Source organism: Conger conger, chromosome 8, assembly GCF_963514075.1.
Source record: "Conger conger chromosome 8, fConCon1.1, whole genome shotgun sequence".
Classification (NCBI taxonomy): domain Eukaryota; kingdom Metazoa; phylum Chordata; class Actinopteri; order Anguilliformes; family Congridae; genus Conger; species Conger conger.
This window is the reverse complement of record NC_083767.1, coordinates 12,693,492-12,709,435: the sequence shown is the minus strand read 5'-3', so window position 1 is coordinate 12,709,435 and position 15,944 is coordinate 12,693,492. Positions and strand designations below refer to the sequence as shown.

General features: G+C 42.8%; 1 protein-coding gene across 1 annotated transcript in view; it reads right to left on the bottom strand.

Moving 5' to 3' along the window:
• The window catches only part of LOC133135840 (endophilin-A1-like), a 35,669-nt gene extending 24,465 nt beyond the window's left edge, over window positions 1-11,204 (bottom strand). Inside the window, exon 1 of the mRNA XM_061253133.1 lies at window positions 11,039-11,204. Within this exon, the coding sequence (XP_061109117.1) occupies window positions 11,039-11,083 (45 nt within the window). The 5' untranslated portion in view covers window positions 11,084-11,204. The remainder of the gene's footprint in view (window positions 1-11,038) is intronic.
• Between the last annotated feature and the right edge of the window lie 4,740 nt (window positions 11,205-15,944).

Here is a 15,944-nt window from a genome sequence, read left to right as displayed (position 1 = left end):
AAACAAGCACCCCTTGTTAGACAGTGCTGTCAATATGAATTAAGCCAATGTTAATGCATTTAATTACTTGCATTCCCGAGTTCGTGGACCCACCCCGGGCAGATTTCTGTGCTGCTAACAGAATCTGCTCTCAGGGACGATCAATAATTGAGCGAAACCACGGCGACCGTCTCTCCGCCTGCTCCAGACCTATTTCCACCTACGTCCCCGCTACGGCGCATGCCTCCGGTTTCCATGCCAACCACGTCCCAACTCCGGGCGACAGGACGGTGGCTGATATCCACGCAACAACAGTATGCCAGTTGTCTCTTTCCCCTCCCCCTCTATCGCTCTCTCGCTCTCTTCCCGCTCTTCAGGAGAAACCCGCTTGTGGGAATCGGTGGCCTTCATTGGAAAATGGAACATTCCATCACAACGGCGAGAGAGAGAGAGAGAGAGAGGAACACACATGAATAATTCATAGCGTTTTGCTGGGCGTCAGGTTACTGTCAGCGATGTTTAATAAGATGCGGAGCTACCGCACGCTAAGCATCTCCAGCCAGGGTGCCTGTGGTCTAATTACGATTCTTCCCTTTTAATCCCGGCGGTCTAAACTGTCATTTCTGCCTGTCTAATCTGGCATTCCTCGGGCAGATTGTCACACAGCACGGCAGCCTTTAATGGGGATTGGGTGGAGCCAGAATGGAGTCCTTGGTTATCCTGATCTCCGAGGCACGATGGCTGAAGGCCAAAACCACAGTTCATCTCAGAGTGGTAAACAGATGGACAGTGGGTCTCAAGATCTGAAAACTCCACCCTTTAAAGATGGATGTATGGCTGGATGGATGGATAGAAACCTAACATGATGGATAGGGCACCGTAACTTGGAGAGGTTATTGTGCCCCGTGAATCAGTAGATGATAGTAAACACTCACAAAGCCACTCGTTCTAATGGGGAGAGATCATTAGAGCTAGCACTGTAGATGTGTGAGATGATCATGGCACCGCATATGGAGAAAAACATAAATACTGAATAACACACAGCTTTCCCTTAGGAATGTGTGACACCACCACGTCATGCACAAGCCTTCTAAAATATTTCCTTAATCATTGAGTGATGCCGGTTGACTTAAGTTGCTCAAGTCAATTGTCCTTTGAGTTCCGTGAAAATGTTCCGTGAAAATGCATGGAAATAAACATCTCTCGCAGACACATGCGAGCATGTATGCATTCATGCACACACAGGCACACAAAAATCCATAAAAATGTTTACTTAAGAAAATGAATAACATTCTAATCGTTAACACATAAGCAAGAGTTATACCATTAGTTATATTGAATGGCCTCCCTAGAGATCTTTTAATATCCCAACACCCATTTGTCAGGGAGTGAAATAACATGAAAAAGCACGAGCTGATCCTCCTCTGGATTAAACGGGACATAAGGGTTGTGCCGCAAATAAGGCACCAACCTTTTCAGTCTTTTCTGCAATTTGACTTCAACTCCTTCACTGCTAGAAATTACAGCCAACAAAACCCTCTAGAAAGCTGTTGGGATTGGGAGTTACATAACAAGATAGGAAAACTGGCTGCTCTTAGGCACTGGTATACATTTGAGGAGTTTCAATCCCTGGTTTTTGCAGTATATTCATAATTAGAGAATTTTCTGAAAGAGGAAAATAACACTTACGCTATGCACTGAAAATAATACAAACACTGACGTTGCTTTGGCGTGTTAAAAATAGGACATAAGAGTACAAAAATACACAATGACAAAGACCGATCATTCTGCCCTTTAAGCTATTTATTTATAAACTAGAGTTTCCGGCACTGCGTCTAGCCTGTAATTCAGTATCCCAGCGCTCTCTGCTTCTACCTGCACTGAGGTGATGTGACTCAACAGCACTAGGAATGTGTTGTGACTGCTTTTCCTCATTTCGACCATCTTTATTTCAGTTTATACATTTTTATCTCCTTTTAACAAGTTCGTCAGACATTTAGCCGCAAGGGACCATAAACGGTTCTGATTCTCATTTTCATTCTGCCCATGCCAGACTGCCTCTCTGTATTTAAAACGGGCAGATAAGGCTGCAGCACGATAGCAGTACTCTTCCCTGGCACTGCAGCCCTAAATGGTAATAGAGCTCCACATTGCCTTAACTCAATCAGCTCTGTCCTTTGCCTTAGTCTGTGGCTGGAGGAAATCTAATAAGGGCACCTACAGGATTCGACTGGAGGTTAGTGCTGTGCAGCGGCACAGTGTGTGGGAGGGTTTGGCCCCGTTATTGCCTCCCGGTCCTTTTAAGTGGGACCCCCCTCTGTGTGCAAAGCGAGGCCCCTGGCTGCTGGGGTTTGGATAGGGGTTGGGGTCCGTGGTGCTCCCCTCTGCAGTCTGTAGCCTCTGCACTGCCAGGCACCCAAACGGGCGGTGTAGAAGGGGGATGAATAAAATATGAGAGGTGCAGCGGATCCCGGTGTTTGGACGGGGTACAAATGCATAATTCATCTGGGCGCCTCCTCTAGCCCCATCCGCAGAGGTGCTCTCCAGCGCTGGGACGGATCGCACATACACACACAGAGACACAGCCCCATTTTGACTTCCTTGAAATTCATAGCTCTACAGGCCTTACAGGATGAGGTGGCTACCAGCTCACCAGAGATGCAAGTAGTAATATTTTGTCCCAATTGCTTGGATTTACTTATTAGTGCAATTCTTCAGATAGCAGGTAGAACCGATTGGGGTAATCAGCTGGCTGATTCATGGGTGGACGAAACATGGCAGGACTTGTTTCCTTTCTGACCTCTGGTCTCTCCATCCCTGCAGCTCACAAATATGACTGGCCCTTTCCTAGGAACTGATACATTACAGTCCTGTGAAGAAGTTCTTTCCATATTTCCACATTACTGTTCATTGTGTGCTGTTCATTTCCTTGGTATGTCCTCAAACACTGCAAGTGTATGCCAGCAAGTCATTACCATGAGACTTGAAAACTGCTAAACAAACAGGTGATCCCATTGGCGAGGCCAGGAATCTGATTCGACAGCTGCGATTCAGGTCACGAGGAGGTTTCGTGAGAGGACTGCCAAACGACGATACGCGGGTGATGTTAGCGGTGCGCAACTGAAGCATACAAAACAGCCGCTTTCTGTATGCTCTCAACGTTCTCTAATGGAGATCACGCTCCCACAGGCCGTCCCCCTCTGTGACACGTCGATGAACCGATGCCCACGGAGATGTCCTTCGGCTGCTCGGAGCGTGATGGGGAAATGGACGCCAACAACCTGACGTCAAGCGGGCAGCTGTGGGCCGCTAAAAATACCGGCAGGGTTGAGTCGACGGCCTATTGAATTTTCCATTTTGCAGCCCACTCTGTCCTGCGGATTGTGGGCGTGACACAAACCGAACTCAGCTTTTCTTGATGAGCTAATAACCGTGCACTCTTCCAATCTCCAACCCACTGCGGTTCCTAATTACACTGTGCCATTTAGCCGAAAGAAGCCTCTTTTTACACCAAACCAGCCCTGGGCAGAAGAACAACAAGCAGTGAGAGTAAGTCTAGACATGTATAGGATGAAAACACTGGTGCCAGTAATGGTCTGACAGGAATGCCCTGTATAAAAACAACAACAACAACAACAAGATGAAAAACACAAGTTTGTCATACTGATAAACGCTATCTTGGCTGGGGGCTGTGATAAGCCTGTGTGTCATTATTGGCATTAAGCCATGGCAAACTCCCCATTAGAGAGGTCAAATACTCATTTTCACATGGTTCAATTTGTGTCTGAAAAATATAATATAAAATGCACCAATGTCAAAATTTTAGCCGATACCGATAACTGATGATAATGTACATAGTTTGTATCAATTAACTGTATAAGAAATTTCTTCACACCATAACCTAGGGATCAAAGCATCAAAATGGGAAACAAAATATCTATTTCCAGACATTGTGTGAATGTGAAGTGCTTGTTAAATCAGCCGATAAGGTTGCTGATAAATTGTGCATCCCTACAGTATTCTAGCATAAAAAAGCAGAGACTTGATAATGTGATATTAAAGGGGGGATAATGACATACTGTAGCGTTGTGAGTAGATAGTGGATAAAAACCCATTTATGCATTTTATGAAGCATGGAGCTCCATCAACTCTGAGCAGATGTTCAGGCAAAGCTGTGTTCCCCCAGGCATCGTGGTTGCTTCTCCCTAGTCATTTGAAATCCCATAAAGCTGTTTATTTCCCCCCAGTTCAAGACTCCTCCACACGGCAACACTTATGACTCATTCTCCCACCATGCAGCGGGGACTTAAATCCGACCTCTGACCTCTGCTGCAAAACACATTGTATATGGATGCAGCATCCTCATAGAGATGCCATTACATTCTTGCCCAAGGCTCAGCTCAATGGAAGGAATTCACCTGCATTCACTGACTAGCTGTAGATTACTGGACTATTTGAAGAACATCTTATTTTCCCATTGATCTCCTATTGAGATGCCTCATTCACTGTTATGTGGGTGGCAAAGTCTGCACAGGCTTTGCAAAAAGCACACCATGTCCATCACCACTTCTCACAATTAATGTATCCTGCTCTTTGAGCAAAGGAAATATGACTGCCATTATAGAGCCAGCTGTCTTGTCGCCTTCCACCAACAAACTCTTTCAAATCGGCAGTAATGAATAGGAATTAAGCGGTGCTCAAACGCTAAAAGGTGTAATAACATTTCACACATCCCAGCCCCGGGGCGCACACTGGCCAACCCCCTGTGCCAAACAAGCACATTACCCAAACGGATAACAATCGATAAAGCTCTAAAGGCGACGGAGTGCTGGACGGAAGACCGAGCCGTAAATCCTCCAGCCAAAACGAGAGCAGTCAGGAGTGAGCACGCTAAAGGGCTTATGAAATCATGTGCGCTAGTACGCTTCTTAGAATAGGCTTATGTCTTCCTAGGGGCCAGGCTCTTCATTTTTTCAATTACGCAAACCTTTTCCATGTACTGTTTGTTAAACAATGTGTGAACACAATGTATTGTACATGCATATTCACGGAAGGTGCATTCATAATTGATGCAATTTATTAGTCTGTCCAAATGTTATGCTGACATTGTGCATGCAAATGCAGACTGGAATATAGTGATATTTAATGCAACTCAATAGTAATACCGGTGGTATTAATTGCTGGTTTCAAATGAAACATTGCATTTTACATAAAGAACTGCAAACAAATAAATATAAATAAATAATCCAAGGGTATTTGGGCCTTACAAATATGGCTTGTGATACAAGTAATTGGAAAAAAAAGTATAAAAAAGTAAACCCATACTTTTTTGTGTGGGCATGTTGTAAAACATTTAAGTATGTCAAATATACAATTCAATGCATCAAGATTGCCTTTGGAGTTGAGTTCACACAGTACAGGGCAATGTTACAGTACGTCCTGTTCCACTTTGTGTTTCTAGAGTTTAGCCTTCAAGTCTCCGCTGAACTCTCCCCTGAGTCGGCCTACTTTCACAAAATTTTAACGTAAATTAATCTGTCATGCATTTGAGGGCTTTGTCTGTGCCACGGATCACAAAACCAACAAGCGGCCCCGCCTCACTGGCCTTGCGGCAGGCCTGAGAGCGCTGCCTCATGGGAAACCATGTGGGGGCTCCCAGAACTGGGGCAGAGCTGAGAAGCGCTGGAGCACTCGATCATCTCCATTGTTCTGGCTGCAGATGGCTGCACTTACCTGCGGGATTGCAGTGTCATTGTGCAATCCTTTTGCTGTGTCAGTACACGTGGGTGATTCATGGACTCCGGGTTCAGACCAGGCCAAACCTCCAGCAGTTTTCGTTTAGGTTCCTTCTACTTCCACCCGCTTTAGTGTGACTTGGCGCATTTGTGCGAAATAATGTAATCTAAACCACCGTCCCACTCTCCATCTCTCACCTAGCACAGATACAGCCAAATATCTCTGGCCTGACTGATAAGACATATCTACACCATACTGCCTCTCACTTGTTTGTGGAAGACTGTCCAGCATCTATCTGGAGAAACTGCTTCTCTGGCACCCACAGGAACCCAGTGAAATATAAGCACCTGTCCCTGGACATATTGTGCCTATAAATGAGTACTGCCGTGTTCTACAAACTTGTGGCCTGTTTGTAAGAATGCATTGTCAATAAATTGGGAAGCACACTGCTTTAGCCAAAATATGCTTCTCCCTTGGTGTGACTGATGCTTCCAAAAATCACTGATTTTCATTAAACATCGCTTTCTGTCCTTCAACATATCTGATATAACAGAATGATCTTTTCCAGAAGCCCAAAACGTAGAGTTCCACTGCAAACACAATATTTAACACTAGATAACACCACTTTAAAATGATTGAAGACATGGTAAATGGTCCAATGTTGGCTCAATGAACTCATAAATATTTAATAGTAATTTTATCTACAGACTATTTTAGCCCCTCTGGACATATTTATATATAATGAAAGACCATGCTATTAAGAGTATTAGTAATGTTTCAACAGTCCGAAGCTCTTACTCTGGCTGAACATTTAATCTGTGGACTTCACATTTTTAAGTGAGTCAAGTAGATTACACTCACAATTTTCAGAATACATTTGACTTTGCTATGTGCTTTCTGCAGGTAAGGCAGAACACGATCAGAGCAGAGGAATTTATTCACTTGTTAAATATAATGAGGGACATACTTCTACAGCCACCTTCCTCCTTTATTCTCAGGAGTGGAGCTGTTAGGGAAAATGGTGGAATTCACTGAATTCCACAGCCTTTGTGAGGTCAACAGAGACCATCTTCCCTCCTGCTTCAGGGCAGTCACTCCAGCATTCACGGCTGCCTGCCTGCGCTGACGTCCCCTAGCCAATGAGCAGTGGCTGCAGCTGGGTGTATCAGCCTGGACCTATCAGAGGCAGCTTGCATCACAAAGCACTATGACCTCAGCACGGCACATAGGGACACATGCTCTCTGAGGCCTGGTTTGAGGGCACTACTGGCCACTATTGATGGTCACTGCTGCCGACTGGAGCCGGCAGCCATGTTGCCCCCTTCCCCTCTGTGGCCCTGGGACTTCCTGCTTATGTGGCTTCAGTCCCATCATGCCTGTCAACTCAAATAAACTGCAGTCTCAGCCCTGGCCGTGTCAGAGGAGTCAAAGTGCTCTGTCACAGGCGTTTCCATCAGCAGGTACAGGCCATGCTCATTGCACTTGGATGAACAAGGGCCTTCTTACCAGATGATGAATGAACAAGACCATTCACTGTTAAGACCTTACAACTCGGGTCTCAAAGCTCTGTGTATTTTACACACGACACGGTTGACTGATTGCAAAAGCCTGCTATAGCAGTAATGCTATTACCTTTGGGATGTGTCTAGTATTGGTGAGATGGATATTTGGAAATGGGAAGCTGCTTTGTACTTCCTTTCAAGCCCTGGGCTGGCTGTTTCTCGCTTCCTTTTATTTGTCATGGTACAGTGGCTGCATTAAATACAATCTTAATCTAAATGAAGTGCACTCCAGGCAGGGAGTTTCAAACTCAGGAGCGGCCTGACTACAACAACAAGCTCATACAATTATCTTGTACCCTAGTGACAAAATACATATTTGATGTCTTTAGTTATTACCAGTACACTAGTAACATTGGTGAGAATCAGTCAAATTGAGCATTTTTTCACAGTTATGAAGTCATGCAGCACCAAATGTTTATTTATGTTTTTGATCGGATGTCCCTCTCAATGATGCTGTGAAGTGACAGACCATAGTTCTCAAAATTCAACATGGACAAAGCCATCAATGGGAAGCAGGTTGAATAGTCTATTGAGGCTTTTTAATTTCTCTTCTATAATTACTGTATTACAAGTGCTCATTTGACTCCAATGGCATGGAGTGTTTGTTTGACACTTTGTGTTATTATTACATAATTTGCATAATTAGCTTGTTTAGCCAACACCCTCATCCAGAGCAAATTACATAGCAGACATTTATACATAACTATACATGTATAGAGAATATTTTATGAAAGTAATTCACATGAAGTACATTAACAAATGCTGAAACTACAAAACAACTGCATCTCCTACAGATCTACACACCCAGCCAACAGATGGGAGAAACTGTAGAGAAACTACACCGATTAAACACATCCACTCTCATCCAGTCTACAAAAAAGAGAAACTGCAGAGAAACCACCTACTAAACACATTCACACTCATGTTGTTGACAGACAGGAGAAACTACAGGGAAACTACACCTTCTAAACACATTCACACTCATGTAGTCTAGAGATGGGAGAAACTACAGGGAGCCTACACCTACTAAACACATCCATGCTCATCAAATCTACAGACAAGAGAAACTGCATAGAAACTACACCTATTGTATACATCCACAGGCATCCAGTCTACAGTGAGGAGAGAGAGACTGCACCTACTACACACATCCACACTCCTCCTTTGTGTAGACAGGAGATACTGCAGACTGACTGCATGTTCTACACACGTCCAGCCTACACACTGAGGCTGCCAGCTTCACTCACAAGAATGAGATTAATACCCAGATCCTGGTTTCTGTCAACTGACTGCATGTGATGAAACAAACCGCCAGAAGATCCCCAAAAAATGACAGTGAAACAGTCATAAACAAATGCATTCTGACAATTCATTGATAGATTTTAAATGTGCCACGAGGCTTGTGGAAGACACGAGACTTGCCCTTGAATCTGTATGTGGATCTGATACTCAAGGCATTTTTATGCATGTTTATTGACGATATGAAGACTGCTGTCTTCCAGAAGTGGATATTAGAATGTTGCACTAATCAATGTTTTCAATGTTTGGCCATTCAGTGTTTCCAGATGAAAAATGACGTTACATTACATTATTGGCATTTGGCAGACGCTCTTATCCAGAGCGACATACAGTTGATTAGACTAAGCAGGAGACAATCCTCCCCTGGAGCAATGCAGGGTTAAGGGCCTTGCTCAAGGGCCCAACGGCTGTGCGGATCTTCTTGTGGCTACACTGGGGATCGAACCACCGACCTTGCGTGTCCCAGTCATTTACCTTAACCACTACACTACAGGCCAGCCAAAAATAAAACAATAACTCCACTCAATAAATACATTTATAAATGCATTTAAAAGATGTGTCTCTCCACATTCTGAAATAAATGAGTATTCATGGTCATACACTTTTACAAACTCTGTGCTGTTTTGGCTGCAGTGAGTTGCTGTCGTGCGGATGAGCGGAAGGACAATCTAGAGCAGAATGTCCCAGTTTTCTGGTGGAAGGTTCTGGAAGCGGAGCATCAGAGGACGAACGGTGACTCTGTTGTATCCTGGACTGTTTGGTCTGGTTTCTGATGCTGCAGCACGTTTAAACCTCTCCACCCCCAGTCAGCTTTATAAAGCCCGCAATCAGTCTCTGTCTAAACCCTAGAGACAATACAAACATGCCACAGAGTTGTAATACCACTTCATTGCTACAATCCATTTTGTGTGTGTGTGTGTGTGTGTGTACACACACACACGTGTTGAACATCTGTGCATGTATGTGCATGATTGTGTGTACCTGTGCCTGTGTGTGGTTATTGTTTCTTAGCTCTGCTTTAACCTCTTTAACAATGCTGTTTTATGGGGCCTTTTGAAAATAATGTTGATCTGGCTAGCAAGTTGAGTTCCCCTTTCAGATAATCCACAAATGTTCACGGTTGCAAACTGCAAATACAAATTGTAACTATTACCATGAGAAAACGTTTCTGTTCATGATCACAACTTGTGCATATTACCTAACCTGTTTACAAATAAAATCGGTAAGTATTAAATACATTTGTTGCCAATTAACACAACACTGACTGTTTGTATTACACTATCCCCCAGACTTTTGTGTTCAGTGCAGCAGACATCTTATTTATCTTGTTACTCGTTTGGTATGCCACTATCCATGTCTCGACGCCTGGCCTAGGATCCTGAATAATGTACCACAAAATGCTACGTCACTGCTGTGTCACTGTTTTTGGCGGTGTTGTTGATTCATATGTCTATTTGAATCCTACAAACCGTCTCTCGTTTCTGTAGTTAAAAAAAAAAATTATATGAGCAGTTGCACTTCCTAACTGGCTTTGGGGAGATTCTTATATCCATTCCTTTTAATTGTATTATAGATTATACTCGCCATCCAGAAGAATGAATGAATAAACACACATACCCTTCGAATGATAACAATATGAAATCCGAGCTCTTTATTTAAGTTATATTAGTTCTAACGGGATAGTGCTTGATTACTCATCAATAGAAACCCATTCATTCTGTAATGGAAATTGGGCCACCATTGCAATGACAAAAGAAAGATGAAACGAGTCAAAATTGAATGAAAGAGAAGCCCATTTGAGGGCTGTGAGTCACACAACAATGGTCCTGAAGAAAATATTAATTTCACACTTGAGCATATTTACATCTTACAATTCATCAGCGGGGGGACATAGTGGGAGGACAGTCACGATGCGGTTGATTATGAATTGCATAAACGTTATTCCCAACTTTAAATCAACGTGCAGGTCGAAAAATCTAAAGCGCTGGGACAAAAGCAGCAATGGAGACCCCTTATGTTTGGACAGATTGCATGTGCAAACACTGGACCTTATTGCTATTTTTATTGCTACGGAATGTCATCTGAAGGGTAGTCTTAATTTCCCTATCTGTTCAGTCAATAGAAACAAAAGCGTGACGGCATTGCATAAATATATAGGCTACAGCAAAAGCGTTGCATACCGCGTTCCATTTAATAAAATTGCAAAGACATTAGCTTCTCGCTAAAATATGACAAATAGTGTGTCGTGTATTTAATCAGCAGGTGGAAGCGTAAATGAAAAATACACATTCATGTATTGCTAATTGATACACGATTAGTCAGACATAACAAGAGGGGAGGGAGAACATTTGTTTTGAGCTAATCCACATTAACCATTAGGGCGCGAAAATGCAGAAATTCCTGAAATGCGAATCCCATGGGAGTAAATCTGTGCAAACATGGCAAGAAATAGACAACCTTACCTGAGTGGCTTTGTGGAATTGTTTCTTCAGTCCTGCAACAGACATGGTTTCTGATTAACCAGTTCACTTTGTAAAAACCAGCTACTATGCGTATTTGTATGAAACTGCTGTCTATTGTTGTTTTTGTCGATGAAAGCTTTCCGACGCTCTCAATTAATGGGAATCACCAGGCTCTGGTGCTGTCTTATGGTATGATCAGGTTATTGAATCTCATTGTATTGTAATGTCGACACGTCAGTGACGTAGCCCGGTGCCATAGCCCTTAAAGGAGCAGCGGAAATGGCTGACCAGCCTCTCCGTGCTGTAGTCGCAAATCACACTATGACTAAACCACATATTTTAAGGCATTATACATGAATGTTATACATTTAATGTATACTATTAATTGTGTAATTGCTTCAAAGGGCACTTTAAGAGACCGAAGGGTGAAACTGACAAAACATTACACGTAGCTTTCGTGCGAGCATTTCGTTCTCCTAGGAAATCTCTATCTGAATGAAGAGCCTAAACAACTTCACAAAACGATGGTGAGTGCTTATGATTGCTTGCAGTGCTATAAGATTAATTTACACCTATACAAAGTCGGACAAAGCGTGTTTGAGAATAACTTAACATTTCCCTTTACCAATATTCACTGAAACATGAAAAGAAACGACCAGTAACAAGATCTCCTGTCTGTCTTCGCCCCGAGTAGGTAGAACGTGACAGGGAATTACTCATGTCAGCACCACGGACAGCGACCCCAGGCTGCACACGCGGCTATCAAGGCATGGACTACAAAATCCAGCGTGCAATATGCTGTATTTAGATACGTTGATTTAATTTATTATAATAACTCTGAACGTGTTTTAGGAAATTGACTGATGAAATTACATTAGATGACATATTCAATGGATTGAGGCAATACATTAAATATGCTCTTGATTTACTTACACAGGAACACGATTGGAAAGGAACCCACATTCGCACGTACTAATAGACGACTCTATAATTTATCATAATCTGTTAATTTATGAACTAATTTTGCAGTTTGTTAGCCGAGTGCATCTACACCACAACATCACCCACAACATTAAAACCACCTGCTTAAACCAGTTTGTTCATGATTAAGCATGCTTTAAACTTTGTAAACATGTCTAGAAACACTTCATATTTCATTATATGATGTGTGTACTTACATAAGCAGATAAATAAAGAAATACATTTCACCATGCAGAGACTGCTTTTAAAATATGAAAAATTCTACAGGTCCTGGAGCATCTGTTAAGATAGACGTCATCATGAACACTAGTACGTACCAAGATATTTAAATAACAAAACAATGCACCCTCCCCCCTCCCAATGAGCTTTCAATAAACATTTGAATTCAATTCAGTTATTATCTGCTTATATGAGCACACCTATCGTATAATGACATATAAAGTGTTTATAGACATAAGCTGATCGGTGTATATTCGTAATTAATCAGGTTGTTAATCGTGGTATTTTTGACCTATGGGTAAAGGTGTAAGCCATATGCCGCCGGTTTTTTAACAGTTGGTGGGAAGACACCATGTGTGTGTCACTGCTGCCACTCAGTGGCAAGAATACTCCATTACGTGAAAGAGTAAAATCCAAATTGATGAAATGTTTAACGAGTAACAAATATGTGTATGACCTGCCATCTAGTGGCGGATCTATGTTATCCACTGCAAAGATGCGGCCTGCATTTAAAAAAAAAAACGAAACCCCCCCAAAAAAACAAAAAAACATTTTAACAGAATGATTTACAAAAATCAGTTTACAGTAATTGTATCAATCAACTGGTTATTATAATTGTGCTTATGTAAAAATCTATTATTATTATTGTAAGTTGTACGACAATTCTCGAATTGTTCAAAATTGATTCAGTGGTATTACATTCCCTTCCTATATAGCAGGTTTATTTGTTTAATTTGTCTTTATATTGGTAGTTTTCCATAGTTTCTAGGATCTTCTTTCTTACTCATTGGCGGCATCTGGTGGCACCAACTTGCAACTAAAACATGTGGTCAATTCCAGAAAGCAACTCTATGAAAAAGCAGACCTGGGTCAAATATGTAATTATTTTGGAAACAAAAACTTTTTTCTTAAAACCTTTTTCTGATGTATTGAAACCTATGGAATACTCTGAAAAAGTGCAAAGCTCACCTTCTGGTCCTCTTGGTTGGCTCAATTCAACCAGGCAAGATCAACAGAAAAGTATTTGAATCCAAAACAATTATATATTTGTTCCAGGTCAGGAAAGAAGCCTGACTGGGACTACAGTAACACCCACCATTGTACAGGCAGGACTGTTTAAGAATATGGCTATTAGGTTCACCAATGGCAACTGCATCCAAGTGTATAGGGAGAAGAAGTCCACCTGCAGCTATATGCCAATGTGATAACCTGAGCTGTCTGTTTGAAGACTTAGTAATGTTGTTCAATGATAAGCAGAAGAAAGAAAGCTACAGGTGAAATTAATACCTGAGCCTTGCTGTTTGACTTTTTAACCCATCTTTTGACATTACACAGTGAGTGGTTGTCATAACACATTATGAGTTACATTCTCCAGTGAGATTTACTGTGGAAATGTGTGTCCCTACAGCATCACATCTGCCTTGACAAAAGGCAACAATGTACCTCATTATTTTGTCAATTGATTTCAGCATGACTGTAATTGAATATGTAATTGACTCATAGTACTTGCGTTCCAAGCATTTCATAATACTCCTAATACTACTGTAAAGATACAGCAGTAAATGTTTTACAGCCAGTAAATGGTTTAAGTTTGATTAAGCACCTGCAAGCAGTGAAGTACTGTCATGAAGTCATTTGACAGCTTAGTTCTGTTTATTATACCTTTTTAAACTGGGTGGTGGTTTAAGTGTTTGTGCCGCTTTGAGTGAGACTGCATGAGGGGACTTGTCGTCTTTTGTGCGTGTGTATGTGTGTGAGTGTGTGTGTGAATGGGGGGTGGGGGGGAGGCTGGCAGTGTGTACTTGTATGTGTGTATGTGTGTGTCTGTGCATATGCGTGTGTGTATGTGTGTGTGTGTGTGTGTGTGTGTGTGTGTACAGCAGAGTGTCGAGAGGCAGCCAGGGTCATCTGTCACAAAAAAAAAAAAAAAAAAAACCCCACCCTGGACTGTGGGAGACCACCATGGATCCTGTGTCTGGCGTTCATTAGCGGGATCCTCTCCTCCCTCCCCAGATCCCCTTATCCACTCAAACATGCTAATGTACCTGCAGCTTTAATTGGTCCCAGTGATACCCGCTCGCCCGACCCGTGTTTGCGGGGAGCCTGCAGTTTGTCCTGGGGTCCGTGTGGCGAGCGAGCGCGCTGTAATGTTATGCAAACAAAGGCTTCCTTTGTTGTCGGCGTCTCGCGCCGCACTGAGAGGGATGAATATTTTACCATGATTACCTGAGGTGTGCTACTTTTCAGGAGGTAATTTGCCCCTCGTCGAACAATAACTTGGGGCGGCGTAATGAGAGCGGGAAGGTATGCCTCCTTAAGAAAGGTCTATTCTTCGGCTCAAACGGCCGCCACAGACACAGCGCGGGCATTAATTATGAATAATTCCAGAAAGTACAAGACAAGTACACCGTCTTCCGCGAGGGGATTCCGAAATAGTGGGGGGAAAAAAACAGTCCCCCATGCACTGGGGCAATCACCCGTTGCAACATATCGGTGTAGCTTTTATAATACATGACATTATGTTGTTTAATTGTTCAGCAAAAGCACTCATCCAAGGTAAGTTTCAAAGCTTTAAATTTTACCCTTGTAACCCGTACACACAGGGCCTGGAGATGTAGGCTTTTCCGGGCCTTTGAATATGAATGAAGAGGTTGGAAACCATACTCTTAGGGGTATTAACTAAACCAGTGGGCAGAGACTCACTCATTATTGAACGGAAGTGAAAACTCTCAAAATTTATATTGCATTGAGACTCATAGTTTAAACTTTTCCTCAAATCTTCATCACTACGACAGATACGGTCAGAAGTAATTTCTGAAGACTCGCTGAAATTGTAATGGTATCCAGTTGTGCTTGCGGGTTTAGAAAATCAGATGCGTTTCATCTGGCTGAAAAGCTTTTACAGTGTGGGATCTGATTTCTTCTGACTCACGTGTTCAGGAGAAGGTGCTTTTATATTTGTGGTTACACATTTGAAAATAAACAGCTGATTATGACCTACTTGCATCTATCAACTGCAGGCATCTGGTTTTGGTTTTGGTTTCTGTTAAGAACTACATATTGATCTTATGGTGTCATGCACATTTAATACCACAGACAAACAACAGCACTTAAAGGTAACAACAATTTACAAGGTCAGCCCCTGAAACAACAACACATGATTAATCCCTTGGACAATTAATCATTTGAAGAGTGGGTTTTTTGAAATATATTTAAAAATCAGTGTTAATGAACCCCATTGCTTTCAGTTTCCAGCAGTGATTGTTCCATTAGCATTACAACATTCATTCAAGATCATTCTAATCGCACAAAGACAATAAAACGGTGTCCGTGAGTTCTCTTCCTGCACGTATATAAAGTGGTCATCATTTTACCGTGAGGAAGCCCTGCCATTGTTTCCCTGCTGGGCAGCGGGGGTTGGGACAGGCCCGTGGCGGAGGTGACAGTATGGGGTCTGGCGGTGGCCTGGGATGAGCAGGAGCTGCGCTCTCTCAGACTGCGCTGGCCCCTAAGCCCACACCCCTGCTGCTAATTGCGGATGGATGGCGGGGAGCCGCCCCTGCCAGCGCTGATCCCCGGCTCTCCCTTTGTACTCGGCCCTGATTTCCACCCCGCATCCGGCGCCGCCACGCCTGGAGCCGCTCCACCATTGATCGTCCTCGCCGTAAACTCTTGACCTCCCCCCCCTCCCCTCCCCTCCTCCGCC